Below are 18,724 nucleotides of genomic sequence, written 5' to 3'. Positions count from 1 at the left end.
TCAAGTTTAGAGGTGTAAGCAACAGCAGCGATGTTGTGGTTGGTGTTTGCTACAGGCTGCCGAATCAGGTGGATGAGGTAGATGAGGCTTTCTTTGGACAACTGAGAGAAGTTTCCAGATTGCAGGCCGTGGTGTTCATGGAAGACTTGAATCACCCTGACATCTGTTGGGAGACCAATACGCCCCTACACAGACAATCCAGGAAGTGTTTGGAGAATGTTGGGATAACTTTTTGGTACAAGTGCTGAAGGATCCGACCAGGGGCCATGCACAGCTTGACCTGCTGCTCACGAACAGGGAGGAACTAGTAGAGGAAGTAGAGGAGGGTGACAACTGGGAAGCAGTGATCATGAGATGGTAGATTTCAGGATCCTGACCAAAGGAAGAAAACAGAATAGTAAAATACACACCTTGGACTTCAGAAAAGCAGACTTTGACTACCTCAGAGACCTGATGGGCAAAATCTCCTGGGATGCTAACATGAAGAGGAAAGGAGCCCAGGAGAGCTGGCAGTATTTTAAATAAGCCTTATTGAAGGCACAGAAAGAAACCATTCCAGTGTGTAGCAAGAGAAGCAAAGATGGTAGGAGACCGGATTAGCTTACCGGGAAAATCGTTGGTGAACTTAAGCACAAAAAGGGAGTTTACAAAAAGTGGAAACTTGGACAGATGACTAGGGAGGGGTATAAATGTATAGCTTGAGAATGCAGGGGAGTTATCAGGAAGGCAAAAGCACAATTAGAATTGCGATTCGCAAGGGATGTGAAAGATAACGAGAGGTTTCTACAGGCATGTTAGCAAGAAGAACGTGATCAGAGAGTGTGTGGGATGCTACTGGATGAGGGCAGTAACCTAGAGACAAGATGATGTGGGGAAAGCTGAAGTACTTAATGCTTTCTTTGCCTCTGTCTTCTAAGGGAATGTGGATTGGATAAATGGACGGTAAGATGGATAGAAAACTGGCTGGAAGGCCGGGCCCAGCGGGGAGTGATCAACAGCTCGATGTCAGGATGGTGGTCGATTTCTAGCGGAGTGCCCTAGGGTTCGGTTCTGGGACTGGTTTTGTTCAACATCTTTATTAATGACCTGGATGAGGGGATGGATTGCACCCTCAGCAAGTTTGCAGATGATGCTAAGCTAGGGGGAGAGGTAGATACGCTTGAGGGCAGGGAGAGAGTCCAGAGTGACTTAGACAAATTGGAGGATTGGGCCACAAGAAATCTGATGAGGTTCAGCAAGGACAAGTGTAGAGTCCTGCACTTGGGACGGAAGAATCCTAAGCATTGTTACAGGCTGGGGACTGAATGGCTAAGTAGCAGTTCAGCAGAAAAGGACCTGGGGTTTACAGTGGATGAGAAGTTGGATATGAGTCAACAGTGTGCCCTTGTAGCCAAGAAGGCTAATGGCATATTAGGTTGCATTAAGAGGAGAATTGCCAGTAGATCCAGAGATGTCATTATTCCCCTTTATTCGGCTCTGGTGAGGCCACATCTCGAGTATTGGGTCCAGTTCTGGGCCCCCCCCCCCTACAAAAAGGATGTGGACGCATTGGAGAGGGTCCAACAGAGGGCAACCAAAATGATTAGGGGGCTGGAGCATATGACCTACGAGGAGAGGCTAAGGGATTTGGGCTTATTTAGTCTGCAGAAGTGAAGAGTGAGGGGGGATTTTATAGCAGCTTTCCACTTCCTGAAGGGAGGTTCTAAAGAGGCTGGGGAAAGGCTGTTCACAGTAGTGACAGATGGGAGAACAAAGAACAATGGTCTCAAGTTGTGATGGGAGAGGTCCAGGTTGGATATTAGGAAAAACTATTTCACTAGGGGGGTGGTGAAGCACTGGAATGGGTTACCTAGGGAAGTAGTGGAGTCTCCATTCATAGAGGTGTTTAAGTCTTGGCTTGACAGAGCCCTGGATGGGTTGATTTAATTGGGATTGGTCCTGCCTTGGGCAGGGGGCTGGACTTGATGGCCTTCTGAGGTCTCTTCCAGCTCTATGGTTCTATGATTGTATGTTGACCTGAATGCATGCCTCGCTTTTGCAGGTACTGATTCTGAACTATTCAGAAAAGGTGTGCATGTGATTAGTTATGTATTATTCTCACTGAAGATCCTATTCTTTCTTGCTGTATTGAAGAGTAGTTTTTTTTAAGGACACAAAAACATACATACGCTTTGGTTATTGTTGATGTAATCTTACTTGTTCTGTTTTGTGGATTGCCCATGAAACAGGCCTCTAATCTCACTAATATAGAGCACTATCAAGGCATAATAACTTTGCTAAAATAATGCAGTTATTTTATACTAATGTTACACATTCTAGATATTGCCTTCTTGCAAGTTGCCATACTTGCTGTTCCAAAAATCCCATTTCCCTCTAATTAAAATAATTTAACAGTTTACAGTGTGGTATGAATCCTCTGGATATATATGATTTTTTTTATGTTTACTTTGACAGAACCAAGGTGGAAAGATGGCAGTGTTGGGATCTTGCCACATGTTCAGTGACCGATATTTGGATAAAGAAGAGAACAGCAAGATCATGGTAGGTTTTTGAAATATATTTTAAATGTATCATTCATTTTTTCATAGCAGTCATAAGCACATCCAACCTTTCCAGTTTATTCTCTGAGCTACACCACCATTAAAGAGTTGGGAGATGAAGAATCAAGCTTGACGTTGAAATAGTGAGAGAGATTTTCAAAGGCACGGATAATGGTTGGGTACCTCAGTGTATATATTGCACAGCAGAACACTGGAAAGCTTTTGCTGTTTCAGCTCTCTTGACCATGATTATTTTTGGGTGTGTGTAAACTATGCAGTAGGTTTTTTTTTTGGTAATTACATAGTTGAAATGTGTCACAGCTTGAAATTTGGCAACACGGTTAATAATAATACTTTGCATTTATTGCTCTTTTTGTTTAAACATCACTAAGTGCTTCACAAGTTGATCCCTGTCTGTTTAAAAAAACAAAAAGGAACCAACGTGTTATGTGATGTGGTCATTCACAGAGCTATTAAATAACATCATATATATGGCTCAAGTGAAGATTCGGGTGTAGATCTTAAAAGACAATTTTGATATTCAAAACATTTTCTTGTTCTAGCCACGGGATAACACTGTTCTACTTGATCCAGAGTATTAGGCAGTTTGTATCTACATATTCTTTCAGTTTCTGAATAGCTATGCCTACATTGCAGAGCTATTTTGGGATAGTGGAAGTATCCCAAAATTGCTATTCTGTGTCTTTAATAATAATAATAATAGATTTTGAAATATTGAGGACTAAGGGACATTTCAGAATAGCACTTTATTTCGAAATTACCTCAAAACAAGCTATGCAATTTGTGTAGCGCGAATTGGGTAGCTTATGTCGAGGTAAGGGTGCAGTGTAGATGCACCCTGTTTCATTGTAACATGTCTGTTGTAGACTCATTTGTAACTGCATCTTTAGTTTTGTGCACTTCTATGTATTGTCCTTTTAAAACAAATGTAATGAAAGGAGCATTCTGACTGACTGATGAAGAACTCTCATGATTTGCATTGCTATACAAATACATGTTAAAAGACATAACTCAGAGAGGTCAATTTAGCCTTAAATGCAAGTCAGTGGAAGTCAGGGGAGTTTCACTTGCCATTTTGTTCCCTTGCCCAAGAACAGTAGCTTGCAATCTCTACTATTCAAATATTCCCTAGAAAAGGTACAATTCATCCATCATTTGTCCCTTATTGCATTTTTCTAAACCATTTATGCACTTCAGATGGCTCACATTTTTCAGGTGGATGAACTGAATTGGTTTTCATCCTCTTGCCTTGCAATTCAGCTGTATCCAGTATAAAATGCACTATTTGCCGTATTTTGCTTTGGTAAATACTACAAATACTCTTAATATTACTGGTTTTCTCCCCCTGATATTCTTTGTTTTATCCAGCTCTTTCACGTCTACACCTTCTCTTTCATCGGGTGGGTTTGACGATGAATTTTGAAATGTTTTAATATTACAGTAAGTTACTCGGACACTCCAAAAACTTAGTACACCTCTGTGGTTCGACAGGATGTGCTTTTCCAATGGCTGACAACAACGGACATCCATTTAAATCAGATTGATGCGGAGGACCCTGAGGTAAGAGACATTCATTGTGTGATAGCTAATCTTTTAATCCACGAAGACCAGAATGACAGAAATAGCTGGCCTACCACTCCATAGTTAAAAGCTATATCTATGTTCTTATTACAGAGCGCTTAGAAAAAGGTAATCAGTGGGTGGCCCTTAGGCCAAATCTGGACCACCCGAGCTTTTTGAATGGACCCCTGTACATCCTTTTATTTATTTATTTATTTATTTATTTATTTATCTTTATCTTTCATTTTCTCCGGAGTCTGGACCATGACTGTACTTTAGCCAAGTAATATGGACCTTGACAAAAAATAGACTGCTCCAGTGTTAAGAGGTTTGTTTAATTTTCAGGTTTAAAAATTCTTTTCAGACTGAAACTTGGCAAGTCAGATTTCTGCCTAGCAGGGCACTTTTAAAAAAGTATGTAATAAATGAAAATCAAATGAGTAATAAAATGTCAATTGTCACTGAACGGAAATAAGACAATAAAATATAAATACAGTCTCCCTTAAGCCCCCGTATTCTGGGGTCTCACAGATCAAGATTCAATCCTCATTATCTTCATTCTTTGAGACATCAGCATGGATGTTTACCTATATATTTGAGATTAGATCCTGAACTCGAATGTACAGCATTTAGAGAGATCTGTAAGAACAAACTATGTTCAAATGTAACTTCTAATGTGCCTTTTGTTCTTCATGTTGCATCTAAATGTTGTAGTGAATGAACTTAATGGTCTCAATAACTGAAACTGTTATGGGGGAATTTTGGAGATATCTCTGCCACACATGGATTAGGTTTTTCTGTAGTATTTGGATAGTGACTCATCTTAAAATGTCAGTCATGGAGCTTTTTGCATCCAATTTGCTGCTGGTTACTGTACTTTTTTGCCAGATTTTCTTACTTTAAACTTTATTGAGATCACTACTGTAAGCTGATACTTTTGCATTTCATCTAAGCCTTCTTACTTCAGGAACAAGCATATAGCAAATAAAACATTTCTATAGCTGATTGGGGACCAGCCAACTTGTCAGTTGGGGAGGGGGCAACTTTTAAAAAATGTTGCATGTGAATGTATTTCCTTTTACTTGAAAATACTGTACACAAGTGCACACACAAAGGGAGTTACTCTATAAAAACCACACAAGTTAATTTGAACTTCATTTTGACCAGCTTGCAATCCTTTAATCAGCAGCAGAATTGGCACACTTGACACCTGCTAGTTCCTGAAGCACAAGTATGGAACAGCAGTCTTTGGTCACTGACTTCAGAGCACCATGGAGGGAGTGACCTTCAGCCTCCTTAACAAGTAAAGACCAGGAAATTAAAATGTAGCATTCCTTCTGCAATGAAGCAGCATCACATGGACTGGACAAGTGAGATCAAATTTCATGTGTATTGGACACAGAAGGATTCACATCTGCCTTGATGCATGTTACCCCATTACTGAAAATAAAATGTACATGGTGGTTTGAAAATATTTGTTGCTAATAACCTAGTTCTGGTGATTTCAACAGCTGTTTTTTAATGTCTCTATTTCTGTTTTATATATTTGTATAATTGTGTTCACTTTCTTCTCACATACAACTAAATAGTTTCCTGTAACATTTCTAAACTAAGCCTGCATTGTGAAGCAAGCGGGTGTGGGCGAGGAGAGAAGAGTGTAAAATAAAGTTAAATTAAATTAGTCTTTCTAGGTGAGATTTTAAGTGAAGTACAAGTAGGAGGAGGCTGTTTCATATAGTTGAAATACCCTTATTCACAGCAGTCACGGTGTTCAGATTTCAGATTATATGATGCTCCCGGATATAGCCATGCTGTCTGAGCGACTACGAGTGTGTCTACAGGAAGGAGACGAGAACCCAAGAGATTTTACAACACTTTTTGATATGTCCATTTATCAGCTGGATACAACCTCCCTCCCTAAAGTTATCAAGTTAGTGCCTGTGAAACGTTTGTGTGTTTGATCTTATTCTGCATTTGTTTTTCATGTGTTTGTAAGCATATATATATAAAAACACAATGGAAATACTTACAATTCTACATTAAGTAGGTGAAAGGGGCATTAAATAAATGCACTGAACTTTCACCCTGGGACACTTGGATTTAAACATGCCATATGTCACAAATAGAAAGCTGAGCAATCTGTCTGCACTATAGAGTATACATTTCCATTTTATTAGAAGCAATTGCTTTGTAGTTGCAGAGATCAAAGTTACTGTGTAATTGTGGTAAAAACCCTATTACATGTTTTCATAAATAAGATGTTAACCTTCATGTCCTGGACAAATTCAAACTCATTGTCTGTATGTAACACATGCAAGTGTAAACAGACAATGTAGTATTATCTTCTCCCCTCAGACTTTGCCTTTTTCTTTATTGTAGATCTTATGAACAGCTAAATGTGAAACATGAACCTCTCCAGCTCATTCAGCCTCAGTTTGAGACTCCACTACCTGCACTCCAGCCAGCTGTGAGTAATCTTACCTGAGCAAGCTCCTGATGACACACTAGATGAATAGACACCACCTTGTAATATTAACCTTTCTTTATTTTAAATAATGATGGAAAAGACAGAGAAACAGTAGAGCACTAACCATTTGAGTTTCTTAGTACATCACTCTGTGATGTAGCACTCTATAGTCCTATAAATGTGAAACCAATGAAGCTGGTTAAATGCACATGTGGTGAGCAAACTGAGACAGTTGCCAGTAGAACTTGCTACTTTCTGAAGATATTAAAATGCTCCATACATAGAGTCATAGTGTTGGAAGTGACCTCAGGAGGTCATATAGTATAATTCTCCTGCTAAAAGCAGGATCAATCTTAATTAAATCATTCCAGCCAGGGATTTGTCAAGCTCTAGGGATGGAGATTCTACCACCTCCCTAGAGAACCCGTTCCAGTGCTTCACCACCCTCCTAGGGAAATAGCTTTTCCTAATATCATACCTAGATCTCCCCCACTGCAACTTGAGACCATTGCTTCTCGTTCTGTCATCTGCCATCACTGGAAACAGCCTCTCTCCATCCTCTTTGGAATCCCCCTTAAGATAGTTGAAGCCTCATATGTAGTCTTATCTCTTAAGCCCAAATCTCTCAACCTCTCCTCATAAGTCATTTGCTCCAGCCTTCTAATAATTTATGTTGCCCTCTGCTAGATTCTCTCCAATGTGTCCACATCTTTTCTGTAATTGATATTAGTATTTCCACAGGTCTCCCCAGTTGCTTTATACTGCTCTGAGCCAGTAGCGCCCAATGTTTTTAGCGTGAAGGCCAAATGTTATTTCAGAAAGGTCCTGGACCCACAGTCAGTATTTTCAGGCAGGCAGTCAGGCTCCCATCCTGCTCTCATTAGGGTTCCTACAAATAGGCAGCAGAGCAGCCAGAGCTACACTCTTTCTTCTCTCCTTGCTGAGCTCACATCAGAGCTGTCCCTACAGCTGAGAAGGTTGTAGGAGGTATCTTGGAAGAACAGCCTCTACCATCTGAGTTTGTAATGAAAAGTGTATTTCTTTTTTTACAGTGGTCTTTGAGAGACTTAAGGCTGCAGTTTGGACACCACTCCTTAAGCTATTTTGAGTTTGGACACCACTCCTTATAATCTCTTTCCAGTCAATCTTCACAAGGCCTCATAAAAGCAGTCAGTATTAATACAGTGGCTCTAAATGTGATGCCAAATGGCATAAAAATCAAGCAATTAAAAGTTAAATCCCATCTCAACCCCAACTAGTGTTACATATTGCACATTAGCAACTTGGAGTTCTGTGGGCCTGGAAAGACTAACATTTATTTGGGTGTAAGTTTTTTGGGGTTTTTTTTTTTTTTTTTTGTGAGCTGGAATCCGTTCCAAGAGGAACTCCTTGTTGTTTTTGTTGAAATAGACTAACATGGCTACTCCTTGGAAACTTATCCACATATATGCATTGATACAAAATATTGCATATGGTAATAAATATTTGTGCCTTAATGTGTGAGCAGTGTGGCTGAATGAAGGGTTTTAACCACAACTAAAGTGACTTGCTTGACAGTTGGTAATTAAAACTCTTGCCCAATCAGTCCATATTCTTGTGTCCTATGCTGCCCTCTATTTCTGTAAGTACAAGAGTGTGGAACAGCAGTCTTTGGTCACTGACTTCAGAGCACTGGCTGTGCAGCATCTTCAGCCATTGGGTTCACTCTGACAGATATGAGAGAGTCTGAGGTTCAGTATTTGACCATGCACCCCAAATCTCCACAAGATTGACAGAGATTCTTAGTAAACTCTTTACGGGGAACAGTGTCCAGAAGAGCAGCCCTTGGGATCACAGATGCTGCAGAGGGGAGCGCTGCGTTGAAGACCTTGACATCATTCATTTCTTGACAAATTACAAGTTTTGGAGACTAAACCCCCTGCTACTTTGACTGTTGGGAAGTGTTCTGGGGTGTATTCCCTCAGACCTCCAGGGGCCTCATCATTGAGAGTGCTCCCCTTACTGGCCTCGAACCCCGTTCACACACAAACCCTTTTCTTGTGTCCTAACTAAGTCCTTTGCTCAGGATAAACATCCTTCAGTCCTCACTTGCGGCTCGCAACTCCCCAGGTCTCCAGAATGGCACTGTCAGCCTCAGAGGGGAGGGGGACCTGGGCCCTCTCTCACTCCGGGTCCCGACCCAGGACCCTAAGGACAGGGGGCACTACCCTGTCCTGTTGGTGGGGATATACCCTGGAACTCACCAACCTGCGGGCTTCTGGACGCCCCGTTCTGGGCCGCTTCCTCCCCTCCATCCTGCTCAGTCTCCTGTGCGCCCCTTCGGCATCCGGCGCTGACCTTTTGAAGGGCCCGTGCCCCGTCTCTCCTCCCCCTTGTGTGCCTGTGCCGGCACAGACACTAGGAAACAGCACTCAATTGCCGGTGCCCCAACGCATGCACTCAGCGTGCACCTGAGCAAACCCTACACCACTGCCATGGGGCTGTCTTTTGGCAGCAGAGCGCTTCTGCGGCGTCTCGGAGTGTGGGAGTCGGCGAGCTCCAGCGGCGGAGAGCCCTACGCCCCGTCACAGGAAGGCACCTATCTTGTCCCAGCCTTGAGTGGAAGAATGGAAAAGAAACTGCAAAATCACTTTAACCAGTTCTTGGATCCTAAGTAGGAATGACCGGGTCAAAAAAGGATTTAGCTCTTATCCTTAGTTTTCATTGGTTTAAAGAGAAAACAGTAAAGAGAACTCGATGAAATGGGGTAAAAAGAAGAGGTGCTGGCATGCTCATGCCTAGGCAAAATGTAGAGTATCTAGTCATCGGATGTGATGTACCTTGATTTAGCAAATCTTTTGATACGGTCTCCCACAATATTCTTGCCAGCCAGGTAAGGAAATATAGATTGGATAAATGGACTGTAAGGTGGACAGAAAGCTGGCTAGATTGGTGGGCCCAATGGATAGTGATCAATGGCTAGATGTCTGGTTAGTGGTTAGTTTCAAGCAGAGTGCCCCAAGGATTGGTTCTAGGGTCAGTTTTGTTGAACATATTTATTAATGACCTGGATGAGGGGATGGATTGCACCCTCAGCAAGTTTGCAGATCACACTAAACTAGGGGGAGAGGTAAATATGTTGGAGGGTAGGGATGGGGTCCAAAGTGACCTAGACAAATTGGAGGATTGGGCGAAAAGAAATCTGAAGAGGTTCAACAAGGACAAATGCAGAGTACTACACTTGGGACGGAAGAATCCCAAGCATTGTTACAAGCTGGGGACCGACTGGCTGCGTAGCAGTTCAGGAGAAAAAGACCTGGGGATTCCAGTGGATGAAAAGCTGGATATGAATCAACAGTGTGCCCTTGTAGCCAAGAAGGCTAATAGCATATTAGGGTACAGCACATCTAGAGAAGTTATTTCACTTTATTCGGCACTGGGAAGCCACATCTGGAGTATTGTGTCCAGTTTTGGGCCTCTCACTATTGAAAAGATGTGGACACAATGGAGAGGGTCTAGCAGAGGGCAACCAAAATGATAAGGAGGCTGGAGCACATGACATACAAGAAGAGGCTGAGGGATTTGGGCTTATTTAGTCTGCAGAAGAAAAGAGTGAGGTGGGATTTGATTGGAACCTCCCTTCAGGAAGTTGAAGGCTGCTAAGAGGATGGAGAGCGGCTATTCTCAGCGGTGACACATGGCAGAACAAAGAGCAATGGTCTCGATTTACAGTGGGGGAGGTTTAGGTTGGATATTAGGAAAAACTATTTCATTGGGTGGGTGGAGAAGTACTGGTATGGGTTACCTAGGGAGATGGTGGAATCTCCATCCCTAGAGGTTTTTAAGTCCTAGCGTGACAAAGCCCTGGCTGGGATGATTTAGTTAGGTTTGGTGCTGCTTTGGGCAGGGGACTAGACTCAGTGACCTCTTGAGGTCTCTTCTAACCTAGGATTCTATGATTTTTATGAAATGCAAATGAAGTTTTGAAGTGTGTTCAATTTATCATGGAGTTTTGTCTTAGTCTTTCAAAAGGCTTTACTGATATCCAATGTGAAAGCTGTCTTGTGTTCTGCAGCATGTAAAATAATCACTTGACAGTAAATTACGTTAAATATTCTCTTGTAGGTGTTCCCGCCTGCTTTCAGAGAATTACCTCCTCCCAATCTGGACTTGTTCGACTTAGATGAAACGTTCTCCTCTGAGAGAGCTCGTCTTGCACAGATTACCAACAAATGTAAGCAAGGCAAGCTTCTGAAGTTGGATTATGTTGATATTTATACAGAAGTCCCATTCTTTTGAGGAACTCTTTAGCAAAATAACTTGAGACATTTTAGTTTCAGTAGGAACACAAAGTCTCGTTTACAGAAGTACAGTGCATTTACAGCCCTTTCTTGATTTCATCTATAGTTAGGGGTTTCAGTATCTCTGGAAACCAAGTCCACAGAAAATATTCTCTTTGTGTGCATGATGTAGTGCACTGTTGCAGAACAAAATGTTAATAGCAGAGTGATTCTTCTTTTTCTGTGTCCTCTACCATCTGCTCCCAGTCATTGTTCAGAAGGACTTCCAGACCTGTAGTAGCTAAGATATGATTCTTGGAACCATACATGGTAGAAGGACCCTAAATTCCCATTACTAATTCATGATGGAAAATACTTTAAAGTATACAGTGGCTGAAACGAGTAGGGCCAGTCAATCACTGAATCTGCTGTTGAGACTGCAGCTGATTTGATATTAATGAGTCTCTGATTTTACTTCTGTGTTCTGCTCCATGTCTTATGCACAAATAATTTCCACATCTTTCTTCATTTTAAGGTGTGTCACAGGTTCTCAAACTTTTACACACCTCTCAGTAACAGGAGTGCCAGAAAGCACCGTGTGCCTTAAAGAAACAGTCTATTACTTGAATAACTTTGTTTAAAAGGGCTAAATTCCCCAAGTGTTTAATTGCAAGTAGAAATCAGTGGTATAACTTCAACCACACAAACTGTGCATGAATGTGAGAGATTTGTCTCCCTCACTCTGTGGGTTCTTTTAGGTACCGAAGATGACCTGGAGTTTTATGTCAGAAAGTGTGGTGATATCTTAGGGGTGACAGACAAACTCCCAAAGGAGCAGCAAGATGCCAAGCATATCCTGGAGCACATCTTCTTCCAAGTGGTGGAGTTCAAGAAGCTGAATCAGGTATATTGTTTTAAGTTTTAATTACAGAACAGTTAATGAATGGAGAGTGTGATATTAGAAATGACCCTCTGTCATGGGGTACTCTTTGTGGCTGCATCAGGGTATTAGCTGCCTCAGGTCAAATGCCCCCTTCTGCTGCTTGTTGCATGCCCTGCTGTGTCTCTTGCTCCTTGCAACTCAGGGTGTGTCTAGACTACTGAGTTTTGTCGACAAAAGTGGACTTTTGTCGACAAAACTATACCTGCGTCTACACTACCGCTGAGTTCTGTCGACATAACGTCGACAGAACTCAGCAGTTTTGTCGACACTAGTAAACCTCATTTTACGAGGCATAACACCTTCTGTCGACAGAGTTCTGTCGACAGAAGGTGTTATTGCCTGTAGGGTTGCGTCTATACTACAGGGTTTTGTCAACAAAGCAGCTTGCTTTGTCGACAGAACTGAATGTGTCTAGACGCTCTATGTCGACAGTATCTGTCGACAAAACTTCCGTCGACAAAACCCTGTAGTCTAGACGTACCCTTAGAGTATACCTGCTGCTTAGCAACAATAGAAGAGCATCTCTCCGGGGGGGGCTCTTTGCTGCCATGCCCTCCCTCATGCCAGGGACCTGCTCAGACTGCTTGTCCTGCGCTGTTAGGCTGTCATTGCGCATGCCACTCAAAATCATCTTGTGTGCCACGTACAGCACGCATGCCATAAGTTGCTGAGCCCTGGTATAGATACTTGAAGATTGATGCATGGAGGTCCTGTCATCAGCAAATTTTGTTGAACTCAAACTGCACAATTACATGGCTGAAGTCACCTGCACTGTTCATAAGTTTTACTACTGTGTCTGTAAGAATCACAAATAAATTATCAACTTGATACATAAATACATTAATGTACACATGTGTAAAACAAGCTTTCCTTTTCTAAAATGATTGGCTTAATACAAGAGCCTCATTTGGGGATCTGTGGTTTTGATGGGGCAGTAAGCAGTTAGATGTATAAACACACAGTTCAGGTGATTTTAGTGAAATACCATCCATTGTGTTCTTTTTGCAAGTAATAAAGGAGTCTTGGGGTATTAGCACAGTCTGATATTACTATGATAATGCAAATATAATACTAAGGATGTTAGATCCAGATCCTCAAAGGTATTTAGGCTCCTAACTTTGGATTTCAGGTGGAATTAGGAGCCTAAATAATTTGACTCTGTGCCACCTCAGCATCTGAGAGAAAAGCATTCCTGATGGTCCTACAAAGTTCAGGGCTGCTGGCTTAATTGTGAATGTTTCTTTTCTGATTAGCTGTTTCATTAATCAGGCTTCTGGGTCTACATGAGCTTAAAAAAAATTTAAGTGTATAACTTTTACTTGATAATATGTCTTTCTCCCACTACTCCATAAAGGAACACGATATTGACACCAGTGAAGCTGGATTCCAGAATGGTTATTGAGCATTGGCTTACCCTGTCAGAGAGAGAGACAGACTGACCTTCCTAGCAAAAATTTACTGTATCTCCCTCGCTGTCAATTATTTTTCTACCTGTTTGTTCAGTATATTGAATTCTTCTTTGAACCTTTGGGTGTTGTAAATATGGATAAAGTCTTAAACTTTTTTTTTAAATAAATGACAAATAAGGGGTTGCCTTGTAAGTGGCAATAATTTTCAAAAGCTTTTTATGTAACAAACATTCCATATTTAATCTTGATTCTGTATTTTATTGGAGCTATAATTCTGTAATCTGTGAAATATTTAAGAAAATATTTTATTCCAATTCCTACTTCTGTCTTCTGGTATTTATTTTCTTGTATCTAATGCTTATATGCAGAATTTGAGTATAAAATGTTTGTCTTTATAGATGCTTGTAGCTTTAATTGCACTGTAGAAGAGAAGCCACTCATCTGTGAAAGTTAGTTTGTTTTGAGAGCTGCAGAGCAGAATATGTAGCCATAAGTAGAATTGGAATTGAATCTCATGGAATCCATGTCTAATCTCTAACTCTGCAACTGCTTCCTCTTGATGGTCAATTAAAATGAAAATAAGAAATTTGCTCTGCAGACGCAAGCCTAAAATGAGCTTCCCAATAAGGAACAAATATGAAGATAAGATTCTTTGTGGATTAGGCTTTAAAAAATGTACAGCACTATGTACATTTAGAATAGGAATGTAAAATTCGGTGTAATCCATTACATTTACATCCCTAACTTAAAGGGGCAACAATGTGGAAGGATACATAGAATTTAAAAGGAATATATTCCCATCATTGTCTGCTAGTGTATGTGTTTTTCAAAACCAAAAACTCCACCATACTTTTGGCTTGGCCTTATTCTATCCTTGTCTTATTTACCACCTATTTTACCATGGAGTTCCTGCATGTGGAGAACTGGAATTCAAGTGCAGTGATTGATCTTTAATTGTACAAGCTGAGTTTAGGGCAAACAAGAAAACTAAGAACATAAATGGTGACAAGTCTTAGCATTCTTCCACTGTTAATAACAAGCTCTGTGTGTCAAGAGGAGCAAAGATATTTCTTAATAGTTTTAAACCTGTTATTGGCACTGCACAAGAACACAACTTCCTCTCGGGTATGCAATTGTGTCTTATGCATCTAAGGCCCAAACCCACATGCATAACCAGATCCTTCCCCCTGGCTGTCTACTGTGTAGTCCTTTATTTCTGGCACTTCCTAGAAATCGTGGTCTGCCTATCGCTACCTTCAACATTGCTTCTTCTGAAAGGTCTTTCTTTCACTTTTGTTGTCTTTTCCAATAGTGCAGTAAAGATGAGTGAAAGTCCTATTCTTTCTGTTGCTGTCTTATGCCCTTCCCCAAATATTGGTGCTAACACTGCTTGTCAGGAAAGAGGATATAGGTTTTTTCCCTGCCTAAAATGCTAGCATGCTGTAGACACTATGCAAATATGCACTATATTCTGTTGGAGGAATGTCAAAGACTGCTTATCTATGAATTTGATCCCTAGCATCCTTTACTGTTTACACAAATGGAGAACTTTTAAATTCCATAAGGTCCCAGTTGCCCTAACAACTCTACTGCAGTGATGGAAGATAATCATTCTTCATCAGAGATCACATTTTTGAAAAAAGGCAACTGTGCTTTGTGTTTTTATAAATGTTACCTCTTTTACCCAAAACACTGATTGGTACAATCCAGCTGAAGATTTACACAACAATCTTAATCTTTCCAAGACTACATCGATATCATCCACCAAAGCCCAAGGGGCTCCAGCTGAACTACATTTCTGCCCAGTTCTACCAATATTTAGGGTGTGATGGATAACTCGAGCATGTGCTGTTCTTCAGTGTTGATACTTCAGTCAGTAAATAAAACCTTTCTAAAGAAAGCTTTAGTAAGGTGTTTTGCCACCTGTCTTTTGTTGTTGCAACAACCTGTTTTAGAAATAATAGTTACTATAGCACTCTGAGAATGCAGAATAAGCAGTGAGACCAACCCCTGAGCTAAGGTTTATCCTTTAGGATTTCTGGTGTTCCTGTTGGCATTGCTCATGGGACGACTGTAGTGAGCTTTAAAATAAATGAAGGCATTTTCACTAACTTGTTGTAACCAGGCTGGTATGTAGATAGAGAAGTATATTATTATTCCTCCTTTAAAAGAAAAATTAGCATCTATGAAGAGAGAATGGCTCATGGCCACCTCCATCAGCCATCCCTCCACATACAGTGAAATCTCATGGTTGCATAGTTCTTCCTTCTCATTTCATTCACCTAATGGAAGTTGAAGCCCATCGTAGCTGTTTTGCTATGTGGATGTTGGTTTAAGAGCAGTAGCCTGTCAGAGGGCAGGGATTCGTGTGCTGTAACTACTCCACTAGAGCCTGAATTTTCAGTAACAGTACAAGGTGCAGCTCCCTGTTTGTTGGCTACCAATCAAGGACTGCCTTCAGAACCCCCCAAAACATCACACCTATAACTCTCCACAAGCAGCAGTGGCTGTGTAGACAGGATTTAGGTATGTTGACTACCCTGTCCTCTAACACTCTTGAAGTACATAATGCCCTGTGTACTGTTGTCATATGCCTGTGAAAGAATAAGACAATGTCTAATTGCTGTAGTGCGACACAATAGTCTGATGCTCTGCTTCTATAGGAGCCCTGCAGAATAATCTTCACCCCAAATCAGAAAGAAAATAGAATTAATACTGTTCTCAGAAACACAGGTTTTTTTGCTACCTGTTTGGGGTCTACTGCATCACCGTCTGTTACATTAGCCTGAAGGAATATATTCTCTTCATATGTTCCTGCTTCCCTCCTTAAGGTCCCAAGCAAGAGTTTGATTGTTCAGTTAGCAAGAGGCATACTTTTGTTCAGTTATAGAATCATAGATCTGGAAGAGACGTCAGAAGATCATCAAGTCCAGCCCCCTGCCCAAAACAGGATCAATCCCAACTAAATCAACCCAGCCAGGGCTTTGTGAAGCCAGGACTTCAAAATCTCTAAAGATGGAGATTCCACCCACTCCCGTCCTAGGTAACCCATTCCAGTGTTTCATCACCCTCCTAGTGAAATAGTTTTTCCTAACATCCAACCTAGACCTTCCCCAATGTAACCTGAGACCATTTCTCCTTGTTCTGCCATCCATAACCACTGAGAACAGCCTCTCCATCCTCTTTGGAACCCCCACTTCAGGAAGTTGAAGGCTGCTATCAAATCCCCCCTCACTCTTCTCTTCAGACTAAATAAGCCCAAATCCTTCCGCATCTCCTCATAGGTTATGTGCTCCAGCCCCCTAAACATTGTGGTTGCCCTCTGCTGGTCCCTCTCCAATGTGTCCACATCCTTTCTATAGTGGGGGCCCAGAACTGGACACAATACTCCAGTTGTTAGCCTTCTGACTAGTTTAACTTTTGGAGCATTGTCTCTTCAGAGTGGATATACCCAAGCCATGATTCTGACTGAAGTAAATTAATAACTTGGAAGTCTGAATTGGTAAGATCTATTGCAGATTAAAAGAATATTTAAAGTAATCTTATACTTGGAGTTCTCCAGGGATTAGTGACAGAACAAAGATAGGATTCAAGATCACACCTGCCCAAGAACTCCATGTTTATGAATAAAAACTACCTTCTAAGAATACAAAAATAAAGCCATTCAGACAAGAATCTGTACCTCTCTGTGGAACCTCTTCCATGTGCCACTTTGCCAAACCTCCAGCCTTTCCTCCTACCTTTCCATCTTTCAAAGCCCAAATATAAGATATAGAAAATGATGAATTCAGCTGTTACAAAGGACACAATTATTCTTGCACCATGCTTAAAATGCTGTGGGATTCCTCCCTTCAGTGTTTGTGACTCACTATTCTCAGGTTCTTGAGTGGTCAGTTGTAAATAATTTTCATCAAAGAACTGGACCCAATACTCCAGATGTGGCCTCACCAGAGCCGAATAATGACATCTCTGGATCTACTGGCAATGCTCCTCTTAATGCAACCTAATATGCCATTAGCCTTCTTGGCTACAAGAGCACACTGTTGAATCACATCCAGCTTCTCAGCCACTGTAACCCCCAGGGCCTTTTCTGCTGAACTGCTACAGGCAGTCCCCGGGTTACGTACAAGATAGGGACTGTAGGTTTGTTCTTAAGTTGAATCTGTATGTAAGTCGGAACTGGCGTCCAGATTCAGCCGCTGCTGAAACTGACCGCCAGTTCTGACTTACATACAGATTCAACTTAAGAACCCCAAGCTTCCCCAAGTCAGCTGCTGCTGAAACTGATCAGCGCTGATTCCAGGAAGCCTGGGGCAGAGCAACTCTGCCTCGGGCTTCCTGTAGTCAGCGCTGGTCAGTTTCAGCAGCGGCTGACTTAGGGACGCCTGGGGCAGAGCAGCTGGGGTGCTGCTGGGTTGCTCCAGTAGCACCGCTCCTCGGCACTACTGGACCAACCCAGCAGCACCCCAGCTGCTCTGCCCCAGGCGTCCTGATTCAGCCACTGCTGAAACTGACCAGCAGCGGCTGAATCAGGACCTGGGACAGAGCAGCTGGGGTGCTGCCGGGTTGGTCCAGTAGTGCCCAGAGCGGCGCTGCCCCCAGCTGCTCTGCTCCAGGGTCCAAAACAAAAGCCTGGTCTGCTGGGGGGGCGGGGCACACTAGCCGCACCCCCCCCCCCGCCAGCAGACCAGGGACACCGGGAGCAGAGCCGCAGCGGCAGCGGGGTGCCGCGCCTCTGAGGCTTTGCTCTGGCAAAGTCTCAGAGGCGCGGGACCCCCCGCGGCTGCGGCTTCAGTCCCAGTGCCTGTGGTCTGCTGGGGACGGTCCCCAGCAGACCACAGGCACAGGGACTGAAGCGGCAGCAGCGGCGGTTCCCCACGCTTCTGAGACTTTGCCAGAGCAAAGCCTCAGAGGCGCGGCACCCTGCCCGGTGCCCCTGGTCTGCTGGAGATGGTCTCCAGCAGACCATGGGCACCAGAGCAGCTTACGAACGGGGCTTTTTCGCCCCGGAGCTCGCAGGTAGCAATCCGCTACCTCGACCTCCGGGGCGAGAAAGCCCCGTTCGTAAGTGCAGATCCGACGTAAGTCGGATCCGCGTAAGTCGGGGACTGCCTGTACTTAGCTATTCAGTCCCCAGCCTGTAACAATGCTTGAGAGTCTTCCGTCCCAAGTGCAGGACTCTATACTTGTACTTGCTGAACCTCATCAGATTTCTTGTGGCCCAATCCTCCAATTTGTCTAAGTCACTCTGGTCTCTATCTCTGCCCTCAAGCGTATCTACCTCTCCCCCTAGCTTAGGGTCATCTGCACACTTGCTGAGGGTGCAATCCATCCCCTCATCCAGGTCATTAGTTAAGATGTTGAACAAAACTGGTCCCAGAACTGAACCCTAGGGCCCTCCGCTAGAAAGCAACTGCCATCCTGACACCGAGCTGTTGATCACTCCCTGCCAGGCCTGGTTTTCTAGCCAGCTTTCTATCCATCTTACCGTCCATTTATCCAATCCACATTTCCTTAACTTGCTG

The 18,724-nt window shown here is 42.6% G+C and overlaps 1 protein-coding gene across 3 annotated transcripts in view; it reads left to right on the top strand.

Annotated features, from left to right (window-relative positions):
• IFT52 (intraflagellar transport 52) overlaps positions 1-13,519 on the top strand; it is a 33,814-nt gene extending 20,295 nt beyond the window's left edge. For all 3 annotated transcript variants that reach the window (XM_075901357.1, XM_006126665.4, XM_025186412.2), the window contains 7 exons: positions 2,455-2,541; positions 4,053-4,121; positions 5,897-6,051; positions 6,501-6,588; positions 10,693-10,801; positions 11,606-11,751; positions 13,145-13,519. In XM_075901357.1, coding sequence (XP_075757472.1) covers positions 2,455-2,541; positions 4,053-4,121; positions 5,897-6,051; positions 6,501-6,588; positions 10,693-10,801; positions 11,606-11,751; positions 13,145-13,192 — 702 coding nt within the window. In that variant the 3' untranslated portion in view covers positions 13,193-13,519. The remainder of the gene's footprint in view (positions 1-2,454; positions 2,542-4,052; positions 4,122-5,896; positions 6,052-6,500; positions 6,589-10,692; positions 10,802-11,605; positions 11,752-13,144) is intronic.
• The last annotated feature ends 5,205 nt before the right edge of the window (positions 13,520-18,724 follow it).

The sequence above is a fragment of the Pelodiscus sinensis genome, chromosome 18 (assembly GCF_049634645.1).
Source record: "Pelodiscus sinensis isolate JC-2024 chromosome 18, ASM4963464v1, whole genome shotgun sequence".
Lineage (NCBI taxonomy): Eukaryota > Metazoa > Chordata > Testudines > Trionychidae > Pelodiscus > Pelodiscus sinensis.
This window is presented reverse-complemented; position numbering and strand designations above follow the sequence as displayed.